Consider the following 11,970-nt stretch of genomic DNA (forward strand, 5'->3'; position numbering starts at 1 on the left):
CTCAAAGTATGTTCCTGAGATTTATCTATGATTTTGCATATAACAGTAATCCATTTATTTTCACTGCTATATACTATTACATTGTATAAGTATACCGCAATTTATTATTTTCCTGTTAACAGACATTTGAGTTTTTCCCAGTTTTTTATAATTATAACAGTGTTATTATGAAATCTTGTACCCCGGTACCTATATGTCTCTGGTAACTGTGTGTGAGAGACTCTCTATGTAGTTAATAGAGGGATTTCTAGCTGATAGAAATAGTGTATGTATAGACAAATTACTAACTAATACCCACGTGTTTTCTAAAGTGATTTCTAAAGTTATTACAGATTCCTTTGCTATCAAGAGGATATAGACGTCTTGGATGCTTTATGTATTCACCACCTTTGCTATTGTAAGAACTTTAATTTGTCCAATTGGTTGGGTATGAAATTGGATCTCACTGTGGTGATATTTTGTATTTTGATGATGATTAAGAAGGTTAAGCATCTTTTTACATGTATATGGGCAGTTTGATTTCCTTCTCTGTAATTCCTTATCAAGTTTTTGCCTGTTTTTCGATTAGGTTTTTTTTGTCATTTCTTTTTGTTTTATAGATTTCTTTATATATGTTGGATGTATGTGGGATAACACAAATTATATGTGTTGAATGTTTTAGCTATTCTAGGTATTGCAAATACCTTCTGTATACTCGCTGTATACTAAGTAGCTCCATTTTCTTACTGTAAAATTTCTTAGTCTGAAAAATTCATGTGGTATGAAAGTAAATGAGGAATTTAGAGAATCCATAGACGCAAGTGCTGGCAAAAACACTATGTACAAGAAAGACAAATCTATACAGAGTAAGTGCCTTACATACGAACGAGTTCCGATCCGAGAGCATGTTTGTAAGTCCAATTTGTTCATAAATCCAACAAAGTTAGCCTAGGTACCCAACTAACACAATCAGCTGTATACCGCTGCTTTTACGCTTGCTTCTGGACAGCCTGGGCTTGAAATAAAGACACTGCACTACTGTACCCTATACAGTCCTGTACAGTGAAGTACACAAAAGCACAACCACTTGTAGAGGATGCACACACGTGACAATGTATGTGACAATGCACGGCCAGACACGTGAACTAACTTACGTGATTGGACATGCAAACGCACGTTTGCAACTTTGAAAGTTTGAAACGTGAAGGTTCGTAGGTAGGGGACTTACTGTACAGAATATATATCTCTTCCAGCAAAGACAACATGATGTCCTCCATGCGGAAGGAGTCCAATGTAATCAGCGTATCACCAGCTGGCCACCTGGTCCCATAGTACCATGCCAGAGACTCTGCATTAGATTCTAGTATTGGCTAGAAGGTCATTCATCCATGAAAACCACATCAATCTTAGTGAAGGGGAAATCTATTGATCCCATGCAAAACACTCTGTTTTCCATGATAGAATGTGAATTCCAGGAAGATAAAAAACATATGGGTGTTAATTCCTATTGCATACCCTGCACCTAAGCTGGCGCCTTGCACTTTGAATGAATCAATGAAATAATGAAAGAATATTGAGTTTTAGTTCTGGTTTTCTTGGGACTTGGAGTGACTATACAATGCTGAGGTAGTCTCCCTTTTATGTATTGCCTTTCGATTAACCCGTGCATATATATGTTTCTTCTCACTATCTGAAATATCCTAGCCAATATAAATTTTCAATTGTCCTTTACCCTCAACACTTTGCTTCTCAAGAGAGTAACAGGTTCACTGATTCTCTTCCTTTACATTCTTTTACATAAACTGACAATTATTTAATTCTACAAAAGGTTTAAAGCTCTATATTGTAATGGGATTAGTCCTGGAATCAGACTAAAAAGAACAGTATAAACAATGCAATTAATGCTTTATGGTGATAGGATTATGAATGTTTAGGGGGGAAATGTTTTCTGATATGATACAGCTTACTGTAAAATATTTTTAAGTGAAAATTTAAATTTAATCCAAGTATTCAGAATGTATAATATAATCTTGTTTACCATCACCCAGCTTCAACAATGATTAATTCATGGCCAATTTTATTGATCTGTACTTACACCCCTTCCCTTCTCCTGTATTATTTTTAAGCAAATTCTAGGTATCTTATCACTTCTCCCTTAAATAGTTGAATGCATAGCTCTAAAAGAACTATTTTTCAACAAAATCACAATGCTTTTTTCATATCTTAAAAAGTAAACATAATTCCTTAATTTTATTAAACACCCAGTCAGTGTTCAAATTTCCAGTAGTCTCGGATGTCATAAACGACTTTCATTTTTATAGTTTATTTTATTGACTTGGGATTGAAATAAGATTTACATGTAGCAATTGATTATTAATGGCAACTGTTTTTAGCAACTGTTAAAATAAATAGCTGTGTTAAAAACATAGCAACTGTCTTTAAAATCTCTTTTAACTGGTAGGTTTTCTTGTTCTGCTGTCCTGGTCCCCTTCCTCCTCTCTTTCCCTCCCCCTGCCCACTCCCCCTCCACTCTCTTCTCTTTTTCTAGCTCTCCCTCTGCCACTCTCCCTTACTACTGTTTGTTGAAGAAACTGGGTTGTTTGTTCCACAGAGGTTTGTTCCAAACTTTGGTTTTAGTTGACATTTTAAAAAATGCAAATCTTATTCGGAAATTTGTGTAAACAATTTACAGGTGTAGAATGTTTCACCAACTCCAGATCTGGTTCACATTTAACTGAAAGATTACCTTTTTATGGTGAGCTATCAAAAGACATCACTATATTTGTTACTATGATTCAAGGGCTCTGCATTTCTCACACGTAAAAAGTGTATATTATTGTTATCAAGAAGAAGAGAGTTAAATCAAACTGAAGATCTGTTCTTCATCTGAGTATAGATTTCTAGCTCCAGTTAGGAACTGGTACGTGATGCTTTCTCTCCCCACTCCCACACCTTTGTACCCATGAGCAACATTTGTTTGACAGCAAAATATTAGCCCTGGAGACTTGTACTGACAGAATTTTACTTCATCTTTATTTAGTAACTTGATCTCCATACGACCAATAGCAACATGATTTCATTTGACACCAATATCACCTCGAACTTGAACAGAAAATGTACACAGTTATTTGTGATAACTTTGTACCCATTCAAGTGCATGATGGATTTTGACTTTTCTTCAAAGTTCATTATGGGCAGCATGTCACAATACAAGCAGAAATAATATAATAGCAGAGGTAGATTTTCCTATCAGGGTCATTTAAACACCAAGCTTCCTCTTCTCTATTGCCTGGAGTGAGTAACCTATCCTGGTTTGAACTGCCAATTGCTTCAACACCAAGAGAGTGCAAATGACCAGTGTGTAGATTAATATAGCTTTGTTTTTAGTTAGTCTGCCTGGAGCTGGAATGGACATATGCACTGACTTCTAGAAACAATGAAATTTATAGTAAGGTATCTATCTGCTTACACTTATAAATATGATTTACTTTTTGGTTTTTAATTAACCTAATGGAAACATATAATTTCTTGTGTGAAATAATATGTGTTTTGGGCAAAAACATAGCAAAAAGGCAATGTTTTTCAGGGCCACGTTGAACAACTTCATATTCTTACCCACTGAGATTTAGGTTTGTCTTTAATTTTTATGCTTTTAAAAATGTACTGTTTGGTAACAGAGTAAGTCATGATCATGATCCCTTAAAATCATAAACTTTATGTGTAATAAAGGTTCTACCCATTGAAAGTGTTTGTAAAGTGACCAAAAAAATTTCTGTAAGAAATAAACCCTAATTTTGAATTTGAGATCGTTTGTATTTTATATCGTATATTTGGGAGTGAATATTTTGCAAAGACAAAACATCCCATTACAGTTATAATTTAGTCACTGCTTTGAGCTGTCACCAAATCTAACAAAATTATGATGTCTGGCATTGTTACCTGCCACTAACATAAGGGACATCTATCAAACAGTGTGCACAGTTCTGGGACTCATGATTCCATTGCGCCCTGTGGGTTCATTTCTTCCATATTTGGAAAGGAGCAAAGTTCTATGATAGGCTCACTAAGCTTCAGACTTCATGAACAAGTAACTGCTTTGATGAGGCCCCTAAAACTGCTTTCATTTACTATTGAAAAATGGACACTTCACTCCTAATCTTGCATGATAATAACTTGTTCTCAAACTAAATTTTTTTTAAAGTCGAACATATTATATCCTCTGGGAAGAGATTATTAGAAATCAGAATTTGGGATCTGGGTTAAAATAAAATCGGTAGGAATTAACTACTTAACGTTATTAATTCCGTTCTATATTCTGATTTCCAAAACTGAACAAAACACAAGGACCCAGGTCAGGAACTTTCTAAAACTGGTTCCTGCAGTCCAATAGGCCACCTTCCGCTGTACCAAAAGTTAACTCCAACAGACAGCTGGAGATAAAACATTTCCCTCTGCAGATGATCTGAACACTGGCCACTCTTCCTAAACATGAGAGAATTTGCTGGCTAACTTCAAGTAAAGAGAAGGTGTATGGGGATGAGCCAATTTGCTATTCATACCATTGGGGTGCCTATTTCATGAATGAACATAAACATTTATATAAGCACACACAAATACAAACATACAGGTTAGAGAGTGAAGGGGCACCTTTTCACATTTGTTGGAGGTAGGAGAATTGTAAGGTCTTCCACTGACTATTAGCTAAGTATCCCTCTTCATCAATTTTTAACACCCCCCTCCCAGTCACCGCCACTCCAACTAATCTCTAAGCTCATCCTATCTTTAAGGAGATTCTCCTTGATGTTTAGTGAGCTCTAACAGCTTTGTCATAAATCAAAGTTCATCGATAATTCACCTCCTGACAAGTAGTCCTCCTGAGTGCTTATTTTAGAGGATTTCCTTTTGGCTTCTCCTACTTAATCACCACTACTTCAGACTACTCAAACCTGTGACCAGACAGACTACTGTTTCCATTGCCTGCCTTCTCTGGAACTGTTGCCCCATCCCAAATCAGACCTGCGCAAAGTCTCTCCAGATTACAATAACAGATCCCCTATATGCTCCCACCTCCCCCAACAGACCAATTCTATCCTTCCATAGAAGACTTCTTTTTCAATATGTCAAAGCACACTGGCAGGGGCTAAAAGGTGGGAGTACCACATATAAGTACTTCCTAACTGTAAGTATTTTATGGCTGAGTAATTTTCCTCAACAATGTTCATTTTCTTTTCCACCAGTGAAACTGTGTCACCTTGAAAGTCTGGGAGAATTACATCCTGGGGTTCTGAGAATAAGTTCAAATACTGATTGAGAATAAATTCAAGAGACAAAAACCATTTTCTGCCCTTTATAATTACCCCTGACCTCATTCTGTTTACTCAAAGAGAACAAACGCTTTCAAGGTCTGACTAAGTCACCTCGAAAAGGTGGCTACCCATAAGCTACCAGACATTTCCCCCAAGCTCCCTGGGGCACAGGCAGCTCTGAGGGAATGTGACAAGCACCTGGAAAAAGATTTTTCCACTTGGCTGTGATATTCAGGAGAAATGGCACTTCTGCCGGCCTCGAAGATTCAGAATTTACCCAACTATGGAATTTCAAAACGATCTCTTTCTGAAGTCAAATCTAACACGGATCTAGTCTCAGCAAAGGATAAGGTGGGGTATGGGGACGTCAGGAAAAGAGAAAGGTAGGGATTCGATCTACTGATTGCTGGATTGGGACTTAAAAGTCCCAGTGCCCGAGGGCTTGCGTCCTGGGGCAAGAGCTGGGAAGTCTGGACCCGACGCCTGCACGTGGAATCAGGAATCCCCTGTTCTCGGGATCCCTCCCGTCCAGCTCCGTGCCCAGGATATTGGGGTCCCCCAACCCGAGAGCGGCCGCGGTGGAACTTGGCTCGGATGTCCCGTGGGGCCCGCTCACCCGCTTGTCCGCGGTCGCCTCACCCAGGGTGTCTATCACCTCTCTGACTCGGGCCGCCGAGGAGGCCCTCGGGTCGTCGGCTCTCGGCGCCCGGAGCGGTCAATCCTTCCCCCACCTGGAAATGCGGGCTCTGGTTGCCAAGGAAATCGCCGCCTCGCCCCGGCGGTGCCCCCTACCCATCTCCCTTTCGTCCCGCCTGTCGCCTCCTGGCTCTGCATTTCCTTGAGCGCCCCCCAAGACGTACAAAAGTGAGGCAGGAGAGCAAATTTAAACTCGTTCCCTACGCCTCTCTTGCGACCGTCGAGGCGCTCGAAGAGCCGGCGAGGCCGCCCCGGGTGGGAGGGGATCCTGTGCCCACCGTGCGGATCCGCGGTGGATTCTCCTCAGCGGCCAGGCCCGGCGGGAGCTCGAGGCCGAGGGAGGGGCCGAGACGCACCCCCGAGGCAGGCGGGGCTGCGGGGACCCCTGCGGCCCACTCCCCCCAGCCTCTCTCCCTGGATGTGGCCCCGCTGCAGCAGGGTGGCTGGGCTGGGCTGGGAGCTTGTCTGGCAGCTTCTACTGAGCAGCTAATAGTATAACAACCCGGCTTTGATAAATCTGAACTAATTACCCCTCTTAATTAAAGTCTTTAGCAGTTGTTTCACTGTTTTGGCAAGAAAACAGGAGAGACTTGCAGTTAGAAAACACCAGAGCCCGAGCTCACAGCGGAGATGCTGATTAACACTTGAAGCATTTCAAGGACCTGGCACCCGCCACAGTTTGGTTTTCATCCATTTTTCCTCCTTGAATGGAAGTATATTCGTCTATAAACATATACACACACATAAAAACATGCAGGCTCCCTTTGCCAGCTATGTACAAGTCAGTATGTGCGTTCAGGATGCAAACAATAGACCCCCGTCCACATGATATCATTGTAACGCCTGTGTGGGGACGTATATTACACACAGCTCCTATAGATATGTTGTTCCCACTTAACTTTGCACTACAAATATATCAGATGGTCCAGGACAAAGACGTGCTTCTGTTAGAAAGCTCCACATCTTCTGTCTCTGAACTTACCTAATTTCATTACTTTACCAAAGTTGTAACTATTTGGAGAGACTATTATTTGCTCCTGGTGAATTTTTCAGATGAAACATTGGGTGATACTAACCCAGGGTTGAACTTCTTAAAAAGGAAGAAAGAAGGCTGAGGGGGTCAGAATCAGGGATCCCTAGCTGAATAATATGAACAGAGCCCTGAAGGTTGTTGATTAAATAAGCATGTTCCAAGGATTTATTTCCAACAGTCAATGAATCAGTTTTCACGTGCAAGAATCAAATTCATCCATAATGAACCATCCTTATCTAATGTGTATGTGTTTGTATGTGTGTGTGCTGATGAATGTGGACTGTGCCTTTACAGGCACACACACCTATGCGTGTATATATAACATACACACAGAATTGGGTTTGTTTGTTTGGGTTTTTTTTAACCTCAGGGAAAGAGGAACTGGTGATAAACAATCGGCAGGCATCTTGAGACCACAGAATCAACACAATGGAAGTATATACAATAATAAAATTAAAATGGTGCAGCATTCCCGGGTAGGATAATACAGATCTCAATAAATACAGCAGAAATTCGTGTTTAAAAAGCAAAACAAACACGATCTCTCCACCCGAGATGAAAATTCTTTGCAAATTAAAAAAAAAATCAGAAAACAAACCCCCAAATTTTCTCATAATTGTTAGTGCCTATATAGGATATAATACACAAAACCATTTAGCAGGTGCATGCAAGAGGCGAAAGGCCGGGGAATTCAGAGGCTTCTGGTTGGCGCTAATGTGTAAGGCCCAACATGCCCTGGGTTCTACAGGTGAGCTTGGGTAGAGAGGTCCAGCTCTATTCGGCTGCTGTCTCAGTAGTGGGGACCCCGGCTGGGGCTGGGAAGGGACTTCGGCCTTGATCACTGGTGGCCCGGGGGGAGCCCAGGCTGCAGGGGCCCAGGGGGCGGCAGCGGCGCGGGCAGCGGCTGCTGTAGAGAGGGGGACGGGTCCGCTCCCGGCTCCCCAGCAGAGGTGCAGGGCAGCCCCAGGCCGCTGTCGTGCAGCTTGCGGACGTGCTTCTTGAGGTCAAAGTTCCTGCAGAAGCCCTTGCCACACGTGGGGCAGGTGAAGGGCTTCTTGTCATTGTGCGTGTGCATGTGGAACGTGAGGTTGTAAATCTGGTGGAAAGCCTTGTTGCAGATATTGCACTTGAACTGCTTCTCCCCGCTGTGGGTCAGCTTGTGGTTTTTGTAATTCCCTGAAACAGACAAATGACAGGGACGTGGATCTGAAAAGAAAGCTTGGAACGGGAAGAGCAGACGATTGAAGGACAACGAGTCTAGAGAAGAGGGGCCACAGCGCGGAGGGCCGGTGCAGTTCTATGCTGCCCGCCTGCACTTCGCTCCCCAATTTTATTTTTAAACATCAGCAGTGAGGTCGTTCCCTCCACGTTTTAATACAACAGTTATTAATCCAATTCTATAAAACGAGGACAAGCGGTTAAAAAGAAATGCCCCCTCTGTATATGAGCCATGCCTTTCTCTAGTACTCATCACACTTGAGGGTAGGACGTTGGAATGGCAACACATGCGCTGGCAACTAGCTGCACTTAACAAATCGTTTTCTGAAATACCCCCCAAAGTTGAGGGCTTTTGGTAAGACTACTGCGAAAGACAACGCCTCCTGGGTTCGATACCTTTTTGATGAAATCCTTTGCCACAGAATTCACACACAAATGGTTTGTAGCCTGCGTGTATTCGGGTATGCGTGTTTAAAGTAGAACTTCTGTTAAATGCTTTGCCACACTGGTTACATTTATGAGGTTTTTCCTAAGCGGAAAGGAGAAAAAGCAGAGACGTTAAGGTATTTTGCTATTCAGTGGAGTCTGAAAAACTCACAAATGCTGTAATGCTCTTCCTCATGCTTTTAAGCAAAACAAAGGCAAACAATACCTGGCATTTCTCTCTCTCACAGCCCGCACATTTTAAACAAACCTTACGCTAAAGAGTAAGAGTTTATCGGCCATTTAAAAAAAAAAAACCGTTCGGAAATAAACCAGGTGAAATTGAGACAGCCGAACACACCTGGGTGTGGATGATCTTGTGCCTGCACAGGGTGCTGGCTTGCCGGAAGCCCTTTCCACAAACTTTGCAAACGAAGGGTCTGGCTCCTGTGTGCACCGGCATGTGACGGGTTAAGTTATAGTGCGCGTTAAAGACCTTAAACACAAGTACAACAGGTTAGCTCAACAAGCCCTTGGAGATCAAACCAGGCAGAGGGAGGGGAGGGAGGTGATAACGTTATAACAAGTGTATACAAATAATTACAAAATAAAGTTAAATGTGGAAAGAAAGAAGGGAGGGAGGAAGGGAGGAAGGAAGGAAGGAAGGAAGGAAGGCCACCCCCCACCCCTTACACAGTACTTGCCTTTCCACACACTTCGCAAGTGAAAACTTTGGGCTTGGTATGAGGAGAGCCGCGGCTGAAGTCAGAGGTTTTGAACGCTATTTTTTCCGACAGGAGCTGGGCGCTTTCTTTCATGTAATGCTGCAGCTGAGCCTGGGACAAGTCTTTGAAAGCTACTCCCGAGGGGTACTTCTCCACCGCCGGGACCACCAGTTTATTCCTTTCGGCTAAATACGTTTTCGGCTGCGGGTGCAAAGGGGAACTGAGGAAGTAGGAGGCCACCGGGTGGATGTTAACGCTGGCCGCCGGGTGGCACGGGCCGTCACCTCGATTCAGGTAGCACAGGGCTCCCATGGCGTGGAAGGAAGAATGGTTGACCACCCGCGGCCTTACCAGCTTGTACTGCTGCAGCGGGAGCGCGTCGCGGGCCAGGTCGCCCTTGAGAGTCAGCGCGCAGTTGAGCAGGTCGCTGCAGCTGAACGCGGGCGCCGCGGGCGCTTCTGCAGGTGCAGCCGGAGCCTCCAGACTCGCCTTCCGCGGCTCCGAGCCCGTCACTCCCGCCTTAGGGCTCGTGTCGTACGCCACGGGCACGAAGGGGATCATGCAGGGGATCGACGAGTTAAGATGCAGAGAGTGCTTGGGGTCCCCCTTGGGCACGGCTCCCTGCAGGAAGTGGGGGACGGGCAGGGCTTTGGGCTCGGGGGTGCGTGCCATGATTCTTTCGATGGAGAAAGCCAAGGGTTTGGAGGTGTTCATCATGTTGCCCCGGGCCGGAGCGGTCGCTAACATTTTGGCAGTCGCGTTGTGGCAGCTACTGTCCATGTCTGAGTCTCCAGCGTCCCTCAGCCGGGGCCGGGCTGCGCCGTCGTTGCCTTGTTCCCTGCTTGTCACAGACCTGCGGAGAGGGGGACGGGCACCATCACCACCAGCAGCCTCCTCCTCCTCCCCAGCATCACCAGCCGAACCTGCCTGCCCAGCCCAATGGACTCCTGCCAGCCCATCGCAGAGTTCTTGGCGCACCAATGACTCGGGGACAATCACTACTTATTTCTATCAATAGAAAGTGTTGTGTCAATAACGCAGCCAAGATCTCGCCAATCGTTAACTTCCAAGAGGAGAAGGTAAACTAGATAATTGCTCAATTCGCTTCCAACACTCAACAGGAAAACTTTTTTTTTTCCTCTGCAGTCAGTGACTACTTTTCATTGGTGAGCGAGTTCCCCCGCCCAGAAGAGGCGGGGGCGCTCCCGAGGTGCGGCGGACCGTCGCCTCCGCGCACACACTCGCCGGCAGACACTTCGCTACCCTCCGCGTCGGCCCCCCCCCCCTTTGCTTTTTCCTGTCTTTTTAACTCTCAATCTGCTTAACCGGGCTTTAGAGGCCAAGCAAATCTGAGATCAATTTTCTCGTTTAGCTCTAAATGACATCATCTAAAATCATTGTACAAGGGCTAAATAAGGAAACAGACTCGAATTCAGGGGCAAACACCAGGCTATATTTATCAAACGCCAGGCTCTAGAAAGCCGCGTCCAGAAAGCCTCCGGCAAGAGAAATCCGAGCCTTCCTGGCATGGTTCCGCCGGGCCCGACGTGGGCCCGGGTCGGAGCCCCGCTGCCTCCTCCGCAGTCCTCTTTCTTCCTCTAGGGCCTGGGGCTGAGGGCTCCTGGAATCCCGAAGTCTCCGTGGCCTGAACCGAGTCTGGACCATTTGGAAGACGCCAGCAGGTAACTGGCCTCCCCCCAAAGCCCCCGAGAATTAAAGGCCTTGGGAGGCTTGCTTTATGTTTGTGGTTTTGTAAGCGCGATGCCGTGACCTAAGCTTGGGAAAGACACGCTCCATCCACAAAGTTGAGGAGGAATTGCAAGGAATAAGCGGGTGTCACACCAAAAGAAACCTCGGCTAGGACTAGACACCCTCCCCCCACACCCACCAAACACACACGCGCGCTTTTTGGCGTTTCCATTGAGAGCCCGGAAAGAGAGTCTTTCTTTCAGTACTTGCGCTCAGCTAGAGCTCTCTCGGAGCATTTAAAATCCTGAATGTCGGGCAGAGAAGGGAAGCAACCTATTGATTCCCTCCCCCAACCTCCCGACTGCTGGTGTCCGCGCGCCTCCTCAAAGCAGCGCGGGCGGCAGCCAGGGTGTGTGGGCGCTCGGGGGCGACGAGCACCGCGAGCTGGCTGCATGCCTGTCGCGGCCTCAGCCGCGCTTTCGCCTTCCAGAGAGCGCGCGGAGACTAGGACCCGCAACTCCCCCCATCAAGGCGCCCTCCGGGTCCGGTGCCTGGGCCAAAACTCCCGGGGAGGAGCTGTAGAGAGTAAGGAATGTTCCCGGAAGGCTCCGGTGGCAGCGACTCCGGCAGCGCGGGTTCTCATAGCTTAGGCGGGTGCCGCCCGGAGCGCGCCGGGAGCAGCAGCGCGCACCGTCCTCGTCGCTCCCCTTGGCAAGCCTGCAATCGTGCGGAGCTTAGCCCTGGGGCCAGGTGTGCTAGTGCCGGGCGTGCCCTAGCCGCTACACCGGGAGGACGCGGTAGCCGGGAGACCGCGCCAGGAGGCAGAGGAAGAGCACAGAGATGCCAGCTCCGGGCCTTGCGGCCTGCCCGCCCCTGTGAGTGGCCGCCTGCAGCAGCCCAG

The 11,970-nt window shown here is 45.9% G+C and overlaps 1 protein-coding gene across 2 annotated transcripts; it reads right to left on the minus strand.

The window, feature by feature from the left end:
• Window positions 1-7,149: 7,149 nt before the first annotated feature.
• Window positions 7,150-10,466, minus strand: FEZF1 (FEZ family zinc finger 1). 2 transcript variants are annotated; one of them, XM_029234127.1, is made up of 5 exons: window positions 9,732-10,227; window positions 9,360-9,581; window positions 9,017-9,151; window positions 8,629-8,761; window positions 7,155-8,190 (listed from the first exon to the last, which is right to left on the minus strand). In XM_029234127.1, the coding sequence occupies exons 1-5, from the start codon at window positions 10,158-10,160 to the stop codon at window positions 7,853-7,855; spliced, it is 1,257 nt and encodes a 418-aa protein (XP_029089960.1). In that variant the 5' UTR covers window positions 10,161-10,227; the 3' UTR covers window positions 7,155-7,852. The 2 variants fall into 2 exon arrangements, with proteins under 2 accessions (XP_029089959.1, XP_029089960.1); XM_029234126.1 differs by having other exon boundaries at window positions 7,150-8,190; window positions 9,360-10,466.
• Between the last annotated feature and the right edge of the window lie 1,504 nt (window positions 10,467-11,970).

This window comes from Monodon monoceros, unplaced genomic scaffold (assembly GCF_005190385.1).
Source record: "Monodon monoceros isolate NGI ecotype Baffin Bay Population unplaced genomic scaffold, NGI_Narwhal_1 Super_Scaffold_2, whole genome shotgun sequence".
In the NCBI taxonomy this organism is placed as follows: domain Eukaryota; kingdom Metazoa; phylum Chordata; class Mammalia; order Artiodactyla; family Monodontidae; genus Monodon; species Monodon monoceros.

Excerpts from the sequence above, each read along its gene's own strand:
- FEZF1 (XM_029234126.1), bottom strand. The coding sequence starts at position 10,160 with ATGGACAGTAGCTGCCACAACGCGACTGCCAAAATGTTAGCGACCGCT. Across the intron at positions 9,152-9,359 it reads CTTGCGAAGTGTGTGGAAAG|GTCTTTAACGCGCACTATAA; the intron begins GCAAGTACTGTG and ends CTTGTGTTTAAG. Across the intron at positions 8,762-9,016 it reads ACAAGATCATCCACACCCAG|GAAAAACCTCATAAATGTAA; the intron begins GTGTGTTCGGCT and ends CTTTCCGCTTAG.